Source organism: Oncorhynchus masou, chromosome 22 (genome assembly GCF_036934945.1).
Source record: "Oncorhynchus masou masou isolate Uvic2021 chromosome 22, UVic_Omas_1.1, whole genome shotgun sequence".
NCBI classification, from domain to species: Eukaryota; Metazoa; Chordata; class Actinopteri; order Salmoniformes; family Salmonidae; genus Oncorhynchus; species Oncorhynchus masou.
In genome coordinates, this window is record NC_088233.1 from 55648970 (window position 1) to 55672576 (window position 23607).

A 23607-nucleotide genomic window follows, 5' to 3' on the forward strand; every position below is an offset into this window, starting at 1 on the left:
GTTTGCGCAGTTCTGTGAAGGGACTATTACACAGCGTTGCACGAGAGCTTCAGTTTCTTGGCAATTTCTTGCATGGAATAGCCTTCATTTCTCAGAACAAGAATAGACTGACAAGTTTCAGAAGGACTTTGTTTCTGAACATTTTGAGCCTGTAATCAAACCCACAAATGCTGATGCTCCAGATACTCAAGTCTAAAGGCCAGTTTTATTGCTTCTTTAGAACAACAATTTTCAGCTGTGCTAACATAATTGCAAAAGGGTTTTCTAATGGTCAATTAGCCTGTTTAAAATGATACACTTGGATTAGCTAACACAACGTGCCATTGGAACACAGGAGTGATGGTTGCTGATAATGGGCCTCTGTACGCCTGTGTAGATATTCCATTAACAATCAGCCGTTTCCAGCAACAATAGTAATTTACAACATTAACAATGTCTACACTGTCTTTCTTATCAATATGATGTTATTTGAATGGACAGAAAATGTGCTTTTCCTTCAAAAACAAGGACTTTTCTAAGTTATCCCAAACTTTTGAACGGTAGTGCATATATGTGGCCTACCTTGTGTGCATATATATGTATATGTATGTATATATATGTATATATATCACACACACACACACACACACACACACACACACACACACACACACACACACACACACACACACACACACACAGTGGGGCAAAAAAGTATTTAGTCACCCACCAATTGTGCAAGTTCTCCCACTTAAAAAGATGAGAGAGGCCTGTAATTTTCATCATAGGTACACTTCAACTATGACAGACAAAATGAGAAAAAAATCACATTGTAGGATTTTTAATGAATTTATTTGCAAATGATGGTGGAAAATAAGTATTTGGTCACCTACAAACAAGCAAGACTTCTGGCTCTCACAGACCTGTAACTTCTTATTTAAGAGGCTCCTCTGTCCTCCAATTGTTACCTGTATTAATGGCACCTGTTTGAACTTGTTATCAGTATAAAAGACACCTGTCCACAACCTCAAATAGTCACACTCCAAACTCCACTATGGCCAAGACTAAAGAGATGTCAAAGGGCACCAGAAACAAAATTGTAGACCTGCACCAGGCTGGGAAGACTGAATCTGCAATTGGTAAGCAGCTTGGTTTGAAGAAATCAACTGTGGGAGCAATTATTAGGAAATGGAAGACATACAAGACCACTGATAATCTCCTTCGATCAGGGGCTCCACGCAAGATCTCACCCCGTTGGGTCAAAATGATCACTAGAACGGTGAGCAAAAATCCCAGAACCACACGGGGGGACCTAGTGAATGACCTGCAGAGAGCTGGGACCAAAGTAACAAAGCCTACCATCAGTGACACACTACACCGCCAGGGACTCAAATCCTGCAGTGCCAGACGGTTTTGGTAAAAACTCAACTCATCGTGTTTGGAGGACAAAGAATGCTGAGTTGCATCCAAAGAACACCATACCTACTGTGAAGCATGGGGGTGGAAACATCATGCCTTGGGGCTGTTTTTCTGCAAAGGGACCAGGACGACTGATCCGTGTAAAGGAAAGAATGAATGGGGCCATGTATTGTGAGATTTTGAGTGAAAACCTCCTTCCATCAGCAAGGGCATTGAAGATGAAACGTGGCTGGGTCTTTCAGCATGACAATGATCCCAAACACACCGCCCGGGCAACGAAGTAGTGGCTTTGTAAGAAGCATTTCAAGGTCCGGGAGTTGCCGAGCCAGTCTCCAGATCTCAACCCCATAGAAAATATTTGGAGGGAGTTGAAAGTCCGTGTTGCCCAGCAACAGCCCCAAAACATCACTACTCTAGAGGAGATCTGCATATATGTATATATATATATATATATATAACTGTTAAGTCCTGCAGTGTGAGAGGACAAGCATGGTGAGGGTGAAAATATATCTGTCTGACACACACACACACACACACTTTAATACACACACTTTAATACACAACACATACCAGATCTGCATGCACTGTTACAGCACTGAAAGTGTTTGCCTACACCACCCTCAGACCTGCCAACATGCACAAATTTTGTGTAACAACTACACAATTCTCTGTCCATGTATGCAGGTACCAGATCTGAGTTAAAAGTTTGCAAAAATTAATTGGGCCTGATAAATGTGTTTATTTGTTTGACATTTTAATAAAAAATAAACCCACTGAGTAAATCTAACAGCCCGATTCTCGAGCTGCAACACACAGACATGTGCAGAGTTTGTGCCAACGGACATGGAGATTAATACATCATTATACTTAGCTACCCCGTGTCTGCCCCTCCTCCTGTTTGTTGTGATGCTGAGTTTGCTGACTGTCAGCTGTATGTAAGCACAGGAACGAATCCCTTTTTCACTCCGTGTGTTGTGGAAAGGTAAACACTAATTGTTTCAAGCTAACATTAGAGAACATAAGATTGACATTCAGTGGGCTCTAAAGTGCCAGCAGTTCACATGCATTTGCTAGTGAAATAAATCAAATGTAAATACGAAAAATAACTGGTCGCATTTGTGCAAGTGTGACATACAGTTGAAGTCGGAAGTTTACATACACCTTTTCCAAATACATTTAAACTCAGTTTTTCACAATTACTGATATTTAATATTAGGAAATTGTTACTGTCTTAGGTCAGTTAGGATCACCAATTTATTTTAAGAATGTGAAATGTCAGAATAGTAGTTGAGATAATTATTTATTTCAGCTTTTATTTCTTCCATCACATTCCCAGTGGGTCAGAAGTTTACATACGCTCAATTAGTATTTGGTAGCGTTGCCTTTAAATTGTTTAACTTGGGTCAAATATTTCAGGAAGCCTTCCACAAGCTTCCCACAATAAGTTGGGTGAATTTTCCCATTCGTCCTGACAGAGCTGGTGTAACTGAGTCAGGTTTGTAGGCCTCCTTGCTCGCACACGCATTTCCAGTTCTGCCAACACATTTTTCTATAGGATTGAGGTCAGGGCTTTTTGATGGCCACTCCAATACCTTGACTTTGTTGTCCTTAAGCCATTTTGCCACAACTTTGGAAGTATGCTTGGGGTCATTGTCCATTTGGAAGACCTATTTGCGACCAAGCTTTAACTTCCTGACTGATGTTTCTTCAATATAACCACATCATTTTCCTTCATGAAGACATCTATTTTGTCAAGTGCACCAGTCCCTCCTGCAGCAAAGCACCCCCACAAGATGATGCTGCCACCCCCACGCTTCATTTGTCCTCCAAAAATAACGATGGTCATTATGGCCAAACAGTTCTATTCTTGTTTCATCAGACCAGAGTACATTTCTCCAAAAAGTACCATCTTTGTCCCCATGTGCAGTTGCAAACCCTAGTCTGGCTTTTTCATGGTGGTTTTGGAGCCGTGGCTTCTTCCTTGCTGAGCGGCCTTTCAGGTTATGTCGATATAAGACTCGTTTTTATTATGGATATGTTTATTTGTTACTGATGCTCTGCTTCAAACATCTGTTCTTATTCGGTCAGAATTTAAATAAAAATGGATTGTGGATAAGACGTTTGTACATTTCTCCTGAACAAATAATGTGTTATTATATGTTTAATCAACAACAACAAAAATTAAACTTAAAGAATAAAGTCCCTTTGTGTCTTTCTAACTAGATCTTGTTGGTGACTTTGACCATATGTGTAAATGGAATGTTGTCAAGAGAGAAAGTATTCCAACCTTTTCTAGATCAGACTCACAAACAGCACGAGCATACGGGGAAAGAGAACCCGATTCGGCACGTGCTGTGTGCGCGAGTTGAATCTCCAATTTGCCACATGCGTCTTGTACTCCTAAAAGGTTGGTCAGGGTTGGCAGGTCTGCACCCTTCACACATGCACCATCACACAGACACATACTCACTCACATTCTCCTTTAAAATACATGCGCGCGCACACACACACACACACACACACACACACACGTGATTCATATAGCTAGGCATGGGCAATAGCAGAGCAATCTCTCCTGAGTTTGTGACGTAGAATCTCCAAGAAGCAGAATCCTCATGTCACCGTGCAGCTGGAGGGCCCAGTGTTTTAGGACTAAATCTAGAAATAGGTCACTTAAAGCCATTTTCACTTTTGGCCTAGTACAGTGTCAATTGCACATATTTGTTGTCAGGCCAGCACACCTGATTCAACTGATCAAATGCTCAGTGTTTAAATTAGTTGAATCACATGGGTTAGTGCTGGGCTAAAACAAAACTATACTGCCCCTGGGGGAACAGGAACAGATTGAAACACTGCTTCTGTACATTGATCTGAAAATCGTGTGTGTGTGTGTGTGTGTGTGTGTGTGTGTGTGTGTGTGTGTGTGTGTACACACGTTTCAGGAGGATTTTCCAAATGAAAGTAGTAGCAAGAGCATTAGTGGCAGGGTCATTCATACATTTGGATTAGGCTAAAGATGGTTGTCTTTAGCGGGATTACAATGGATTTGCAAGGGAAAATGTTAAATACTGTTGTTTTCCTGTAAAAACAAATGTTGCCTCTTATTTCTATCTGATCCTCAGTGCTCATTTCTCCATATCTTGGTTCTTAGACAAGATGATGGATAGAGGCCTCCCAGTCTTGGACAGAATCTTACACGAGTGATAGAAGGCTTGCTTGATTCCCTTCAGGCGATATTCAGATCTTTGGTAGCCTATTTAGCATCTAAATGATAAGGCAGCCAAGAGTATTTTGGATATGTGTGTACTAACAGATGTTTTCATTTTTAACATCTTGAAATCTCATTCAGTGTTTAATGACATTCCAGGCCTAACCAAAATGTTCAAGGGATTCAGAACAAGGACAAGCCTACAACTTGTAATGTCTTACAATAATTGTATTTATTTTTTTACAGTTTCCCGAAGTGTATGCATCAAAGTCTACAATACACTTTCTCTGACGAGTGACACAATGGCTATTCTTAATGCTTTTTAATTCCCGTCACTCAAGCTGTGTGAGTTTTCTGTGGTCCTTTTCACCCTGACTGGGGACCCCCACCGAACCATCACTCTGGAGAAAAGCTTGAGGGATCTAGGGATTTCTGCCATGGTGTACAAAATTAGGGCACTGTTAACTAAAGCCCGCTGACAAAATCACTTTCCAAGTGCCTCCTTAAGCCTCTCTGAAAACCACTTGAGGAGAGATTTACTTTCGAACCACATGGTGGCTAGTTGGACAGACTTACTACCAGCTGTTCTGTTCTGGTTGGTGTCCTGAATTCGCCCCAGGACCTATCGCAGGGAGGAACTAGGCAGCATATGTAGCTACTGTACATGAGAACTAAAGTATGAGAATACTGTCAGAGGAATAGGGTTGTCGGATGTCTTAGGTTCTCTATACAGGCAAATCGTTTGACTCAATAACTTGGTGATGATGAACTGTTGATGTTTGAAACGTGCGTTGTTGTTGTAATCTCTCTTTCCTTTCGCAGGTCAATCCAGAGCCAACATGATCCCGCTGAAGCACCCACGGAACGTCAAGGCTTCAGATGACACCCTGGCCGACTTGGACGAGGACGCCTCCAAAGCCACTCCACCCCCGCTGCCCAAGAAGTCGGTAGCCCGCCCCAGTACAGAGACCTCCAGCCTGGGAAAGGAGCTCCCTCTGAGGCCCAAGCGTGAGGCGAAACCCGGGGGTACCAACCTGAGCGTAGCCAACCCCCTGTACGACCTGGACTCCACCTGGGAGACGGGCAGCCACAGCTCCTCGCTCAGCTCCGAGGCCCGCGCTCATGACCAGGAGAGTGGGGACTCCCTGGAGAGACCTGTGTTGGCCGTCAACAAGGGCCGAGGGGCCAACAGCCTGTCGTGCCTGGCCTCGGCCCCCAGCGCCACCACGGGGAGGGAACGGCGGGGCTGCCACAGTGCAGAGTCCCTGGCGGGTAAGGCCCGGACCACGGCCAGGGTGGGCAGCAAACCCCAGAGGCAGGCCCTCTACAATGGCATGGACAGCTGGGAGGAGGTGGTGGGTCGCATCCGGGGGCTGCACACGGACACGTTGAGGAAGCTGGCAGGGAAGTGCGAGGACCGCTTTATGGCCGGGCAGAAGGACCACCTACGCTTTGGCACGGACAGCTGGTCGCACTTCAGGCTGACCACAGGGAAGCCCTGCTGCGAAGCCGGAGACTCTGTTTACTACACTGCCTCCTATGCCAAGGATCCGTTGGTCAACTACGCCATCAAGGTATGACCAAAATGTTTCAAAAGGGAGGCCTTTGCACTCTAAGTAGTAGTAATAAAATAATTTCATATTCCTGAGTGATTTATTTTGAGATTAAAATAAATATTGTGAGATCTCTTTGAGCTTCAAGAGAGCAGCTTTATTTAAGTTAAATAGTATTTAATAAATAAATATATATATTTTTAATCTTCACTTATTCATGAAAACTCTTCTAAATAATCTAGTTTAAGCCTGTTGGGCACTGAGTCCCGCGTGTCTCTGTTTGCCATGGCTTGGAAGTCACCAGCTCTGTCCTCTCTCAACTACCTTCCCGCTGAAGTGAATTTCTTAGCTTTGAAAATAAAATATTACCAAGGGAATAATTTTATTATAGTAACTATCACATAGCACTCAGTGAAAGACATGCTCTGGAACTTTGACAACTAGTAAGTATTTTTTAAACCTCTCGCTTTAAGTGTGTCAATGTGTAGTTCATACATGCATCATCTATACTGAACAAAAATGTAAACGCTACATGCAGCCATTTCAACGATTTTACTGAGTTCCAATTCATATAAGGAAATCAGTCAATTGAAATACATTTGTTAGGCCCTAATCTATGGATTTCACATGACTGGGCAGGGGCTCAGCCATTGGTGGGCCTGGGAGGGCATAGGCCCATGCCCTAGGGAGCTAGGCCCAGCCAATCAGAATGAGTTTTTCCCCACAAAATGGCTTTATTACAGAAATACACCTCAGTTTCATCGGGTGTCTGGTCTCCGACGATCCCACAGGTGAAGAAGCCGTATTTGGAGGTCCTGGGCTGGCGTAGTTACAAGTGGTCTGGGGTTGTGAGGCCAGTTGGACGTACTGCCAAATTCTCTAAAATGACGTTGGAGGCAGCTTATGGTAGAGAAATTAACATTCAATTCTCTGGCAACAACTCAGGTGGACATTCCTACAGTCTGCATGCCAATTGCACTCTCCCTCAAAATTTGAAACATCTGTGGCATTGTGTTGTGTGACAAAACTTCACATTTTCAAGTGGCATTTTATTGTCCCCAGCACAAGGTGCACCTGTGTAATTATCGTGCTGTTTAATCGGTCAGGTTGATGGATTATCTTGGCAAATGAGAAATGTTCACACACAGGGATGTAAACGCATTTGTGCACAAAATTTGAGAGAAATAAGCTTTTTGTCCGTATGGAAGAATTCTGAGATCTTTTATTTCATCACATGAAACATGAGACCAACACTTTACAACCAGTGTTTCCCAAACTCGGTCCCCAGGATCCCAAGTGGTGCACGTTTAGTGTTTTTTCCCCCCTAACACTACACAACTGATTCAGATGATCACAGCATGATGATTAGTCGATTATTTGAATCAGCTGTGTAGTGTTAGGGCAGAAACCCAAATTAAACCCCAAAATCTTTCTAAAAATGGCTACATTAGCGTGTTTGTGTGTGGGCAGACTGCCGGATGGGACCTGAATATAAGCATGGAGCTGGGGATACAGTGCCTTCAGAAAGTATTCACCCTTTTCCCACATTTTGTAATGTTACAGCCTGAATGCAAAATAGATTAAAAGTTGAAATGTCTTAAATCAATAAGTATTTAACCCCTTTGTTATGGCCTAAATAAGTTCAGGAATAAACATTTGCTTAACAAGTCACATAATTACGTTGCGTGGACTCTGTGTGCAATAACAGTGTTTAACATGATGTTTTAATGACCAACTCATCTCTGTACCCCATACAATTATCAAACACAGATACAACCACAAAGACCAGGGATGTTTTCCAATGCCTCACAAAGGGCACCTATTGATATATTTGTAAAAAAAGAAAAAGAAGCAAATATTGACCATGGTGAAGTTAGTAATAACAGTTTGGATGGTGTATCAATACAACCAGTCACAGTCGTCCTTCCTAACTCAGTTGCCGGAGAGGAAGGAAACCGCGCAGGGATGTCACCATTGAGGCCAATTGTGACTTTAAAACAGTTACAGAGTTTAATGACTATGATTGGAGAACACGGAGGATGGATCAACAGCATTGTAGTTACTCCACAATTACTGACCTGATATGAGAGTGAAAAGAAGGAAGTCTGCACAGGATAAAATTATGACAAAACGTGCATGATGTTTACGGTAAGGCACCACAGTAATACTGCCAGTATGAGAATACTTTCTGAAGGCTCGTAGCGGCTGCATTATTTACGTGGCAGAAAAACACTCAGCGCTCCACAAAGCACTTCAAAGCCTTCTCTCCTGTTAAGGGCCGGGCTCAAGAGAAGGAGTGGTTTTCCCGGGCGATTTCCCCGAGAAATAAGACAAACAAGAGCATCCACATGCAGTCATAATAGCCTAGCGACCCAATTAAAAAAAGTTTCCACCCTCCATAATATCAATGTGCCCCAGTTGTGTGCAGGAAGAGAGCGCTCTCTGCTCCCTCAACACATCAACAAAATAGATCTGTTTATGCATTTGAGTCATGACTATTTAACAGTGTGTTTATTATCCGCAGTCTGTCAGCTTTTCACAGATTTGCAGGAGCGAGTCGTATCTCCAAGGTTTTTGGAAAGCAATTTCTATTTCAAGGTTAGGCTTCTGATAGCTCTATACTCGATACCAATTCAATGCATTTCAATTGAACTTCCTTTGGGAAAAATCACTCAGTTCCATTCAAGTCCATTTTTTGAATTCATTCAACTAGGCAAATCAAATTCAAATTGAATGTCAATGCAGTATGCATTTATGATAATAAATTGATACCAACCCTTGGTTTGTTATTTAGCCTTATTCTCGCAGAGAAGTGTACCACGGACAGTGTGACTATTTCTAGCATTGAATCACTTCACAGTTCAAACAACCCTGTGGGTGCAAAGAAACTGTCACACTGACTCTCATCAACTCATAAGACAAGTGATGAGGAAAGTAAGGAAATAAAGGAAATAAAGCTCTAGGCTATATAGAACTGTCAGGGTCACTCATACCTATTATTTTCAGTTCAAAGGAAGGACAACGAATGCCTATTACCATTTAGATTAAGTTGTTGTATGTCCATTCTGTTTTAGTTTAGTCATCAGTGTGCACTTCTAGATTTGTTGTCCTGTTTCCCAAGTAGGCAAACATTCAGACGAACTTTGATTTGCACAAAATAGCCACAACATTACTTTGTTATTGTAATAATCATCCAGCTCACCAATATGAAATACAACTATAGTACAACTATAGTACAACTGAAATCCCAAGGGTTATGCTGTCCTATATTTCTCCCTGTTTATACCATTGCATAGCAAATGGTCCAGAAACAAAGGACAATGCTTAAGGACTAGTCAGGCCTTCCCCCTCTGAGCAGCCAAAATGTATCTCTGTTACAGTATCTAGAGGACTGACTGATACATACCAACCAAGGATACTATATAATTATCTTTTCTAATACTTCTTCACTGAGAATAACTCTGATGCTGTCTATATGGATGTATGATCTCTGTGGTAACTGTTCTCTGAGGATACCGCTGATGCTGTCTATATGGATGTATGATCTCTGTGGTAACTGTTCTCTGAGGATAACTGATGCTGTCTATGTGGATGGATGATCTCTGTGGTAACTGTTCTCTGAGGATAACTGATGCTGTCTATATGGATGTATGATCTCTGTGGTAACTGTTCTCTGAGGATAACTGATGCTGTCTATATGGATGTATGATCTCTGTGGTAACTGTTCTCTGAGGATAACTGATGTTTATGTGGATGTATGATCTCTGTGGTAACTGTTATCTGAGGATAACTCTGATGCTGTCTATATGGATGGATGATCTCTGTGGTAACTGTTCTCTGAGGATAACTGATGCTGTCTATGGATGTATGATCTCTGTGGTAACTGTTCTCTGAGGATAACTGATGCTGTCTATATGGATGTATGATCTCTGTGGTAACTGTTCTCTGAGGATACCGCTGATGCTGTCTATATGGATGTATGATCTCTGTGGTAACTGTTCACTGAGGATAACTGATGCTGTCTATATGGATGTATGATCTCTGTGGTAACTGTTCTCTGAGGATACCGCTGATGCTGTCTATATGGATGTGTGATCTCTGTGGTAACTGTTCACTGAGGATATCTGATGCTGTCTATATGGATGTATGATATCTGTGGTAACTGTTCTCTGAGGATACCGCTGATGCTGTCTATATGGATGTGTGATCTCTGTGGTAACTGTTCACTGAGGATATCTGATGCTGTCTATGTGGATGTATGATCTCTGTGGTAACTGTTCTCTGAGGATAACTGATGTTTATGTGGATGTATGATCTCTGTGGTAACTGTTCACTAGGGATAACTCTGATGCTGTCTATATGGATGTATGATCTCTGTGGTAACTGTTCTCTGAGGATAACTGATGCTGTCTATGGATGTATGATCTCTGTGGTAACTGTTCTCTGAGGATAACTGATGCTGTCTATGGATGTATGATCTCTGTGGTAACTGTTCTCTGAGGATAACTGATGCTGTCTATGGATGTATGATCTCTGTGGTAACTGTTCTCTGAGGATAACTGATGCTGTCTATATGGATGTGTGATCTCTGTGGTAACTGTTCTCTGAGGATAACTGATGTTTATGTGGATGTATGATCTCTGTGGTAACTGTTATCTGAGGATAACTCTGATGCTGTCTATATGGATGTATGATCTCTGTGGTAACTGTTCTCTGAGGATAACTGATGCTGTCTATGGATGTATGATCTCTGTGGTAACTGTTCTCTGAGGATAACTGATGCTGTCTATGGATGTATGATCTCTGTGGTAACTGTTCTCTGAGGATAACTGATGCTGTCTATATGGACGTATGATCTCTGTGGTAACTGTTCAATAGGGATAACTCTGATGCTGTCTATATGGATGTATGATCTCTGTGGTAACTGTTCTCTGATGATAACTGATGCTGTCTATATGGATGGATGATCTATGTGGTAACTTATCTGAGGATAACTCTGCTGTCTATATGGATCTCTGTGGTAACTGTTCACTAGGGATAACTCTGATGCTGGCTATATGGATGTATGATCTCTGTGGTAACTGTTCTCTGAGGATAACTGATGCTGTCTATATGGATGTATGATCTCTGTGGTAACTGTTATCTGAGGATAAATCTGATGCTGTCTATATGGATGTATGATCTCTGTGGTAACTGTTATCTGAGGATAACTCTGATGCTGTCTATATGGATGTATGATATCTATGGTAACTGTTCACTAGGGATAACTGATGCTGTCTATATGAATATGATATCTGTGGTAACTGTTATCTGAGGATAACTCTGATGCTGTCTATATTGATGTATGATCTATGTGGTAACTCTTCACTAGGAATAACTCTGATGCTGTCTATATGGATTTATGATATCTGTGGTAACTGTTATCTGAGGATAACTCTGATGCTGTCTATATGGATGTATGATCTCTGTGGTAACTGTTCTCTGAGGATAACTGATGCTGTCTATATGGATGTATGATCTCTATGGTAACTGTTATCTGAGGATAACTCTGATGCTGTCTATATGGATGTATGATCTCTGTGGTAACTGTTCTCTGAGGATAACTGATGCTGTCTATATGGATGTATGATCTCTGTGGTAACTGTTCTCTGAGGATAACTGATGTTTATGTGGATGTATGATCTCTGTGGTAACTGTTATCTGAGGATAACTCTGATGCTGTCTATATGGATGGATGATCTCTGTGGTAACTGTTCTCTGAGGATAACTGATGCTGTCTATGGATGTATGATCTCTGTGGTAACTGTTCTCTGAGGATAACTGATGCTGTCTATATGGATGTATGATCTCTGTGGTAACTGTTCTCTGAGGATACCGCTGATGCTGTCTATATGGATGGATGATCTCTGTGGTAACTGTTCTCTGAGGATAACTGATGCTGTCTATGGATGTATGATCTCTGTGGTAACTGTTCTCTGAGGATAACTGATGCTGTCTATATGGATGTATGATCTCTGTGGTAACTGTTCAATAGGGATAACTCTGATGCTGTCTATATATATAATATAATAATAATAATATATCCCATTTAGCAGACGCTTTTGTCCAAAGCGACTTACAAGTCGGCTGGGGCCACTACTTTACATGTGGGTGGCCCCAGCGGGAATCGAACCCACGACGCTTGGCGTTGCAAGCGCCATGCTCTACCGACTGAGCCACACAGGACCACACCATATGGATGTATGATCTCTGTGGTAACTGTTCTCTGATGATAACTGATGCTGTCTATATGGATGGATGATCTATGTGGTAACTTATCTGAGGATAACTCTGCTGTCTATATGGATCTCTGTGGTAACTGTTCACTAGGGATAACTCTGATGCTGGCTATATGGATGTATGATCTCTGTGGTAACTGTTCTCTGAGGATAACTGATGCTGTCTATATGGATGTATGATCTCTGTGGTAACTGTTATCTGAGGATAACTGATGCTGTCTATATGGATGTATGATCTCTGTGGTAACTGTTATCTGAGGATAACTCTGATGCTGTCTATATTGATGTATGATCTATGTGGTAACTCTTCACTAGGAATAACTCTGATGCTGTCTATATGGATTTATGATATCTGTGGTAACTGTTATCTGAGGATAACTCTGATGCTGTCTATATGGATGGATGATCTCTGTGGTAACTGTTATCTGAGGATAACTCTGAATCTGTCTATATGGATGTATGATCTCTGTGCTAACTTGAATCTGGACAGGGTGAACTCTACATTTCTCTGAGGTTTTATTGTCTTCAGGATTTCTGTTTTATTTACATTGGTCTAATCCCACACACAAGCTCTTAAACGATGTGGCCCTCTGTTGAGATAGGGCCTGGGAGTGTTTAGGTTACTGTAAACGTGGCATCGTTTGATTGGTGAATGGTGGTTGGTTTTGGGTTGAGAGGTTACAGTTTCAATTGGGATGAAATGCCTTTTTCTCTCTATTATTCTGTGTCCAGTTAATGGAGGACGGTTGTATGATCAATCCTCATTTCCTAGGCCTCTGGCCTAGTAGGGATCTCTTTGTCCATGCTTTGACTTCCAAGTTAACCTTAAGATCAATATGCCTAGAATTATGCTTTGTTAATGTCAGTATTGCCTTGTTTAAGAATATTCCTTTTATATGAATCCATTCATTTGACAAAGTAATTAAATACACTTGTATGTAGAATTCCATTCTCAGATGTTGCCTATTACTGTAACTCAGCTGTAGTGATCTTGCATATAACTAAATCCTCTTTCTGGAGTCAGATAAACCTTTTAATAGGCTAATTGCTTCGTCTTATTACTAGCCGCATGTGAGGCATTTATAATATCATATATACATGTCAAATGAATGATTGTCTCAGTCAGAGAATGTGGCCTGTTGGAGATTGGCTGCTCCCTGTGTTCTGTGTGCTTTGATCAAAGTGGGGCGAATGAGAGCGACAGTGAGCTGCACATGGTGTCACTGGGGGTTATGAGAAGAGAAGCGCTCCCACCAATGCCTGTGACAGCGGGTACTCTCCTCTCCCTGCTTTGCACAAGATGATGACATGAACAATGATGCACATCTGAAGAAAGGGATGAGACATAGAGAATCTCTCTCTCTCGAGCTTGCTCTCTCTTTCTCTGGACCTTCCCTGTGGATTTAGAGAGAGAGCAAAACATTTTTTGACTGAAGTTACAGAAATCTGTTTTTCACAATCTGACAGTGCTCTATCAGGGCTTCTTCAAAGAAACAATCATATGTTGATCGTGGACCCTTAGAGGAAATTCTATTTCTTGCAAAGTTTTGTAAAGCTCTGGTTTTGGATTTGGTTAATGCGTATTGTATGAGGTGTGTGACGCCTCTGTACTTTAGTCTAGTGCATTCACAAAAGTCCTCAGCCATTGCAGCATCTATAGCATAAAAATACATAAAAATACAAAAACCCTGAAGCTCAAGGCAAAACAAAAAAAAGTAATCTAGAGGTCGAAAGAAATGCACATCTGTTTAGGTGAGGTGCTGGCTAGCGGAGTAGAACACTGACAAAGAAAAGGAGAGTCTCACACTCTAGGAGCTCCGATGCAATAATGTTATAACCTAATATCCAATGTTTCAACAGACAAGCTGTCTTCATCAGGGTATAATGACAAACACTGCAGTTCACTAGTTTATATAGTGTCAATGGACACACACACAGGTGTCTGTAATCATGGCTGGCTGTGGCCTGATATCATTGGTTAATTCTCAGATATAAAAATAATGTAACAAAAACATGGATGGGATAGCATACGATTTATAGATACAATTTAGCAACGTAAGCCTACAAACATTTACAATAGCAAAATCACAATCGCAAGAATGGCTTCAGATCAAAGTCTACGTTGAGAGCGAGAGAAGCAAGGGTCTTTAAATTAAAGATCCAGGCAGCCTCTCGTTTTAACAATAAATTGTCGAGGTCACCCCCTCTCCTAGGGAGGGTGACATGTTCGATGCCAATATAACGTAGGGACGAAATCGAGTGGTTTACTTCCAAGAAGTGTGCCACAACTGGATAAGTCGAGTTTTTGCACCGAATGGTGCTACGATGCTCCGAGACTCGTACTTTTAATTCTCACTTTGTTTTACCCACATAATTTTTTACCACAAGGACAAGTTATAGAAAAAAGTAGCCTCTTGGAATGATATTGTTTGAACCACGTAGTATATCGTTTGAATAACTTAGTATCTCTTTCAAATGACTGAATTGTTCTTTGTCTAATTATGACTCATTTGCTATGCAGCTTGTCAGACCGCGATGCCTGCAGCCATCCGTTGATATGACAGTTCTTTGACAGCCTTTAAACAGTGCTGCTTTTGAATGCCCGAGTGTATAAGTAGGCAAGTGAGGAGCAGAGCATAATTTCACCTCCACTTTTGCTCTGGTAATGCTCAGCCACAAGCCTCTGGGCATGCTCTGCCCTGGCATTTATCATTTCCTTTATCACTATTATTTTAACTAGGCCTATTCAGTTGTCATTATTTAGCCTGCCCCACCCACAGTTGCCTGTATATAGTTGATATTCTACTTTCTACGATACATGGAGGTTTTAGATTTTTTTCTTGGAAGAGAAACATAATAGAAATACATTTAATGAAGCAAAAATATCTCAAATAAATCCTAAATAATAAAGGCCAGTATCAGCTTATTTTCAAGAATTAAAGGGAATAAATTATATCAAGCTGCAGCGATCAAATGATTTTGATCAGCAAACACCAACAGGCTTCACATGTGCATTGAGCGTGGGAAATGCTCGCTACAAATGAAATATTATGCTTATTATAAAGACAGAACATTGCACATGTAAAAGCTTGATTACATAAAGGAATATTGGTGGGAATACAGCCATAATATAAACAAGAGAAAGGAGAATGGAATATATTTAAAAAGATAAACATAGAAAAATACGTTGGTGAAGCAGCCGCCGTGTGTGGATGCTACTTCTCAAAAATCTATTACTTTTAAGTAGGGACCAGCACAGAGTCCAGGAGGACAGTCTCACATGGTTAGAGTAAGTAGGGACCGACACAGAGTCCAGGAGGACAGTCGCACATGGTTAGAGTAAGTAGGGACCGGCACAGAGTCCAGGAGGACAGTCTCACATGGTTAGAGTAAGTAGGGACCAGCACAGAGTCCAGGAGGACAGTCTCACATGGTTAGAGTAAGTAGGGACCGGCACAGAGTCCAGTAGGACAGTCTCACATGGTTAGAGTAAGTAGGGACCGGCACAGAGTCCAGGAGTACAGTCTCACATGGCTACAGAGTAAGTAGGGACCGGCACAGAGTCCAGGAGGACAGTCTCACATGGCTACAGAGTAAGTAGGGACCGGCACAGAGTCCAGGAGGACAGTCTCACATGGCTACAGAGTAAGTAGGGACCGGCACAGAGTCCAGTAGGACAGTCTCACATGGCTACAGAGTAAGTAGGGACCGGCACAGAGTCCAGGAGGACAGTCTCACATGGCTACAGAGTAAGTAGGGACCGGCACAGAGTCCAGTAGGACAGTCTCACATGGCTACAGAGTAAGTAGGGACCGGCACAGAGTCCAGTAGGACAGTCTCACATGGCTACAGAGTAAGTAGGGACCGGCACAGAGTCCAGGAGGACAGTCTCACATGGCTACAGAGTAAGTAGGGACCGGCACAGAGTCCAGTAGGACAGTCTCACATGGCTACAGAGTAAGTAGGGACCGGCACAGAGTCCAGGAGGACAGTCTCACATGGCTACAGAGTAAGTAGGGACCGGCACAGAGTCCAGGAGGACAGTCTCACATGGTTAGAGTAAGTAGGGACCGGCACAGAGTCCAGGAGGACAGTCTCACATGGTTAGAGTAAGTAGGGACCGGCACAGAGTCCAGTAGGACAGTCTCACATGGCTACAGAGTAAGTAGGGACCGGAGTCCAGTAGGACAGTCTCACATGGTTAGAGTAAGTAGGGACCGGCACAGAGTCCAGTAGGACAGTCTCACATGGCTACAGAGTAAGTAGGGACCGGCACAGAGTCCAGTAGGACAGTCTCACATGGTTAGAGTAAGTAGGGACCGGCACAGGGTCCAGTAGGACAGTCTCACATGGCTACAGAGTAAGTAGGGACCGGCACAGAGTCCAGTAGGACAGTCTCACATGGTTAGAGTAAGTAGGGACCGGCACAGAGTCCAGGAGGACAGTCTCACATGGCTACAGAGTAGAGGTCGACCGATTATGATTTTTCAACACCGATACCGATTATTGGAGGACCAAAACAGCCGAAACCGATTAATCAGCCGATTTTAAATTTTAAAATAATAAAATAATAACAATAATAATATTTGTAATAATGACAATTACAACAATACTGAATTAACACTTATTTTTACTTAATATAATACATCAATAAAATCAATTTAGCCTCAAGTAGATAATGAAACATGTTCAATTTGGTTTAAATAATGCAAAAACAAAGTGTTGGAGAAGAATGTAAAAGTGCAATACAGTGGGGCAAAAAAGTAGTTAGTCAGTCACCAATTGTGCAAGACCTACCAATTAAAAAGATGAGGCCTGTAATTTTCATCATATGTACACTTCAACTATGACAGACAAAATGAGAAAAAAAATCCAGAAAATCACATTTTTAGGATTTTTTTATGAATTTATTTGCAAATTATGGTGGAAAATAGTATTTGTATCAATAACAAAAGTTCATCTCAATACTTTGTTTTATACCCTTTGTTGGCAATGACAGAGTTCAAACGTTTTCTGTAAGTCTTCACAAGGTTTTCACACACTGTTGCTGGTATTTTGGCCCATTCCTCCATGCAGATCTCCTCTAGAGCAGTGATGTTTTGGGGCTGTTGCTGGGCAACACAGACTTTCAACTCCCTACAAAGATTTTCTATGGGGTTGAGATCTGGAGACTGGCTAGGCCACTCCAGGACCTTGAAATGCTTCTTACGAAGCCACTCCTTCGTTGCCCGGGCGGTGTGTTTGGGATCATTGTCATGCTGAAAGACCCAGCCACGTTTCATCTTCAATGCCCTTGCTGCTGAAAGAGGTTTTCACTCAAAATCTCATGATACATGGCCCCATTCATTCTTTCCTTTACACGGATCAGTCGTCCTGGTCCCTTTGCAGAAAAACAGCCCCAAAGCATGATGTTTCCACCCCCATGCTTCACAGTAGGTATGGTGTTCTTTGGATGCAACTCAGCATTCTTTGTCCTCCAAACAAGACGAGTTGAGTTTTTACTAAAAAGTTATATTTTGCTTTCATCTGACCATATGACATTGTGCCAATCTTCTTCTGGATCATCCAAATGCTCTCTAGCAAACTTCAGACGGGCCTGGACATTTACTGGCTTAAGCAGGGGGACACGCCTGGCACTGCGGGATTTGAGTCCCTGGCGGTGTAGTGTGTTACTGATGGTAGGCTTTGTTACTTTGGTCCCAGCTCTCTGCAGGTCATTCACTAGGTCCCCCCGTGTGGTTCTGGGATTTTTGCTCAGCGTTCTAGTGATCATTTTGATCCCACGGGGTGAAATCTTGCGTGGAGCCCCAGATCGAGGAAGATTATCTGTGGTCTTGTATGTCTTCCATTTCCTAATAATTGCTCCCACAGTTGATTTTTTTCAAACCAAGCTGCTCACCTATTGCAGATTCAGTCTTCCCTCCTGGTGCAGGTCTACAATTTTGTTTCTGGTGTCCTTTGACGGCTCTTTGGTCTTGGCCATAGTGGAGTTTGGAGTGTGACTGTTTGAGGTTGTGGACAGGTGTCTTTTATACTGATAGCAAGTTGAAAAAGGTGCCATTAATTCAGTCTGGAGGACAGAGGAGCCTCTTAAAAAGAAGTAACAGGTCTGTGAGAGCCTGAAATCTTGCTTGTTTGTAGGTGACCAAATACTTTATTTTCCACCATAATTTGGAAATAAATTCATTAAAAATCCTACAATGTGATTTTCTGGAATTTATTTTCTCATTTTGTCTGTCATAGTTGAAGTGTACCTATGATGATAATTACAGGCCTCTCTCATCCTTTTAAGTGGGAGAACTTGCACAATTGGTGGCTGACTAAATACTTTTTTGCCCCACTGTAGTACATATGTCATTAGGGCCCTTTAGTTATGGCCTAGTTGTCAACAACGTTGTGGTCTGAAATTAATGGCTCATGGGCCACATCAGACTTGCAAATCATAATACGCTGGTTTGTGAAGGGATTAGTAATACCTATAGGAATCCAGCTAGAGGGAAGATATCCAAAAATTTGAATATTTTATCACCTGCAACCTGCACTCAAAATGACTGCTATGGTGAAGGCCTCAAAATTCAATACTACCTAAACCATCTAAACTGGAACAACCATCTCATTAACGGATGAAACCCCTCAAATTGGATTAGTTTCGAAAAATTGTGGTTATTTAGCTTTTGTATATTATAAGATCAGTTAATCAGTCAATGTGCATGAGGAAACATAGATATTAAAACTATTCTAAAAATCTACTTGCAAAAAAGCATGATGGGAAATATGTGAATGAGGCCCCTCCCACGAGTTAAAGGAAATTCATTCAACACAGTCGAGTAACTATACTACGCGATTTGAAAATATTTATTGAATCAAATATTAATTTGATAAGGCAAAGCTAAAAAATATTGATTTTAATGCATACTCGAAGGAGCACTTGAGAGAGAGAGAACCATCCATAATGGATGGATTTGGTGGACGGATTGCTAAATAAGTCCTTGCATTGCAGAGATCAACTTGCTGTGGCAGTTTTATAGCCTCTTGCAGTAGCAGTAATAATAATAAACGATTTCTACCTTGCTATTCTGTGCAGACTGACACAAACTGATTTAGGCCATTTCAAACACTTCAAGCTACCAGGAGTCAAAAGCCACCAACTGGACAAAAAAAAACGTCAGAGGTGCGCACAGAGTTGATTTTATTAGCAAGAAGAAGTTTAACTAATGTCTAAATGTGGGGTATTTGGTAAACAAAAGTGTCACAATACAGTGCTTTCAGAAAGTGTTCACACCCCATTATTTTTTCCACATGTTGTTGTGTTACAGTCTGAATTTAAAATTGATTAAATTGAGATTTCTTTCACTGGCCTACACACAATACCCCATAATGTCAAAGTGGAATTATGTTTTTAAAAATGTTCATAAGTTAACCATTTTTATAAGCTGAAATGTCTTTAGTCAGTACATATTCAACCCCTTTTTATAGCAAGCCTAAATACCTCATCTCTGTACCCCACACATACAATTATCTGTAAGGTCCCTCAGTCGAGCAGTGAATTTCAAACACAGATTCAACCATAAAGACCAGGAAGATTTTCCAAAGCCTCACAAAAAAGGGCACCTATTGGTAAATGGGTAAAAAAAAAAGCAGACAACAAACATCCCTTTGAGCATGGTGAAGTTATTAATTACACTTTGGATGGTGTATCAATACACCCAGTCACTACAAAAATGCAGGCGTCCTTCCTAACTCAGTTGCTGGAGAGGAAGGAAACCGCTCAGGCCAATGGTGACTTTAAAACAGAGAGTTTAATGGCTGTGATAGGAGAAAACTGAGGACGGATCAACAACATTGTAGTTAATCCACAACAGAATACTAACAGAATACAAATATTCTAAAACAAGGCATTACTGCAAAAAATGTGGCAAAGCAATTAACCTTTTGTCCTGAATACAAAGTTTTATGTTTTGGAAGAAATATGTACCACTCCATATTTTTATGCATAGTGGTGGCTGCATCATGTTATGGGTATGCGTGTAATCGTTCAGGACTAAGGAGTTTTTCAAGATAAAAAATAAATGCTATGGAGCAATGCAAAGGCAAAATCACAGAGGAAAACCTGGTTCAGTCTGCTTTCCACCAGACTCTGGGAGATTAATTCACCTTTAAGCAGGAGCATAACCTAAAATACAAGGCCAAATCTACACTAGAGTTGCTTACCAATAAAACAGTGAAAGTTCCTGAGTGGCCGCGTTAGATTTTCAAGCAGATTTAAATCAAAACTCTATGGCAAGACCTGAAAATAGTTATGTAGCAATGATCAATAACCAATTTGTCAGAGCTTGAATAATTAAAAAAACAATAATGGGCAAATGTGGCACAATCCAGGTGTGGAAAGCTCTTAGAAGCTTACCCAAAGAGACTCTCAGCTGTTATTGTTGTTAAAGGTTATACAACACATTTTCCAAAAAGTAGTAGCATTAGTCACGTAAACACAGAAATAAACAAATGGCACATTGGATTCCTAATTTTAAAAATAAGTGGTGCTTTTCTTACCGAGGAGACAAAGTTAAATAAATTACTACCATAAACGTTACATACAAATCTGAGTAGTATATACAAAAGGAGTTGGACACAAATCTACAATTCAAATTTCAAATTCTAACATGTATTTACTCAGGGCGTTGAATACTTATCTAATCAAGATATATTAGTGTTTTATTCATATTTTGTTTTACAAATGTTAGCATTTGTCTTCCACTTTTACATTAGAGAATTTTGTGTAGATCGTTGACCAAAAACTAAACAAAAGTAGAAAAGGTTAAATTGTTTCAATACTTTCTGGGCATATTTACCAATCAGAGCATTTGAAGCCGTTCAGGAATCATCATGCCTTCTTGCTAAACCTAGTCTGATATTACAATTCGCAAAAAAATATTTGTCCCTTAGGGGTTTTAGATAATTAAACCGTATTTTGGGGTCTGCAGATTACTGCCGTGGAGCTGTTTTTATGCACCAATAATCTGATAGGCTGAATTAAAAGAATAGTGATAAAGGAAATAAAAAATTCTAGGCAGAGCATGCCCAGAACGGAGAGAGGCACTGCATCTCAGTGCTAGAGACGTCACTACAGACACCCTTGTTCGAATCCAGGCTGTATCACAACCGGCTGTGATTGGGAGTCCCATAGGGCGGCACACAATTGGCCCAGCATCGTCCGGGTTTGGCAGGTGTTAGGCCATCATTGTCAATAAGAATTTGTCCTTAACTGACTTCCCTAGTTAAATAAATGTAAAAAATGCTCTGCTCCACACTCGCCTACTCAAAAGCAGCCCTGCTTTAGGCTATCTAAAAACTGGGTCTTCCGTATTAATATCTTTGTGTATCATGACTGAAATACTGTGCCAGTCTACACACCAGAATGGCTTTCCAAGATGTGTTGAGTGTTCCTGAATGGTCCAGTCTCCATTCTGACTTGTATCTGCTTTAAAAAAAATCAGAGATAAGGCTTGAATATCGCTGTCCATCAATGATTCCCAACCAAATTTACTGAGCTTGAGAAATTTTGACAAAACAATGGATATACAGTGCATTCTGAAAGTATTCAGATCCCTTCACCTTTTCCACATTTTGTTACGTTACAGCCTTATTCTAAAATGGATTAAATAGTTTTTTTCCCTCAACAAGCTACACACAATACCCCATAATGACAAATCAAAAATGTTTTTGAAGTATTTGCAAATGTATTAAAAATAAAAACTGAAATCACATTTACATAAGTATTCAGACCCTTTGAAGCACCTTTGGCAACGATTACATTATCAAGTCTTGGTTATAACGCTAAAGTTTGGCAGACCTGTATTTGGGGAGTTTCTCCCATTCTTCTCTGTAGATCCTCTCAAGATCTGTCAGGCTGGATGGAGAGCATTGCTGCACAGCTATTTTCAGGTGTCTCCAGAGATCTTCAATTGGCCCAGCGTCGTCCGGGTTAGGGGAGGGTTTGGCCGGCCGGGATGTCCTTGTCCATTCGCGTGGCGGGTCGGGCACATACACACTGACATGGTCATCAGTTGTACGTAGTTTCCTCCGACACATTGGTGCGGCTGTCTTCCGGGTTAAGCGAGCAGTGCGGTTTGGCAGGGTTGTGTTTTGGAGGACGCATGCCTCTCGACCTTCGCCACTCCCGAATCTGTACGGGAGTTGCAGCAACTGTAACCATCAATTTGGATATCACGAAATTGGAGAGAAAAAGGGGTAAAAGTTACAAAAAAAATGTATCTTTCCCTCGATCCTGACTAATCTCCCAGTCCCTGCCACTGAAAAATATCCCCACAGCATGATGCTGCCACCACCAAGCTTCACCGTAAGGTGGTACCCCAGACGTGCTTGGCATTCGGCATTCAGTCCAAAGAGTTCAATCTTTGTTTCATCAGACCTGAGAATCTTGTTTCTCATGGTCTGAGTGTCTTTAAGTGCCTTTTGGCAAACTCCAAGTTGCCTGTCGTGCCTTTTACTGAGGAGTGGCTTCCGTCTGGCCACTCTACCATAAAGGCCTGATTGGTGGAGTGCTGCAGAGATTGTCCTTCTTGAAGGTTCTCCCATCTCCACAGAGGAACTCTGTCAGAATGACCATTGGGTTCTTGGTCAACTCACTGACGAAGGCCCTTCTCCCTCAATTGCTCAGTTTGGACGGGCGGTCCATCTCTAGGATGAGTCTCGGTGGTTTTAAACGTGTTCCATTTAAGAATGATGGAGGCCACTGTGTTCTTAGGGACCTTCAATGCTGCAAAAATGTTTTGGTACCCTTCCCAGTTCTGTGCCTCGACACAATCCTGTCTCAGAGCTCTATGGACAATTCCTCCGACCTTGTGGCTTGGTTTTTGCACTGTCAACTGTGGGACCTTATATGGACAGGTGTGTGCCTTACCAAATCAAATTGCATTTACCATAGGTGACTCCAATCAAGTTGTAGAAACACATCACGGATGATCAATGGAAACAGAATGCACCTGAGCTCAATTTCGAGTCTGAATACTTATGTAAATAAATTATTTTATTTTTTTATTTTTAATGCATTTGCAAAAATGTCTATAAACCTGTTTTGACTTTGTCATTATGGTGTATTATGTGTAGGTTGATTAGGGGAAAAAATATTTAATCAATTTTAGAATAAGGCTGT

The 23607-nt window shown here is 41.4% G+C and overlaps 1 protein-coding gene across 5 annotated transcripts in view; it reads left to right on the forward strand.

The window, feature by feature from the left end:
* Window positions 1-23607, forward strand: part of peak1 (pseudopodium-enriched atypical kinase 1) — a 265673-nt gene that overhangs the window by 235984 nt on the left and 6082 nt on the right. For all 5 annotated transcript variants that reach the window (XM_064930596.1, XM_064930598.1, XM_064930597.1 and 2 more), the window contains one exon: window positions 5429-6180. In XM_064930596.1, coding sequence (XP_064786668.1) covers window positions 5429-6180 — 752 coding nt within the window. The remainder of the gene's footprint in view (window positions 1-5428; window positions 6181-23607) is intronic.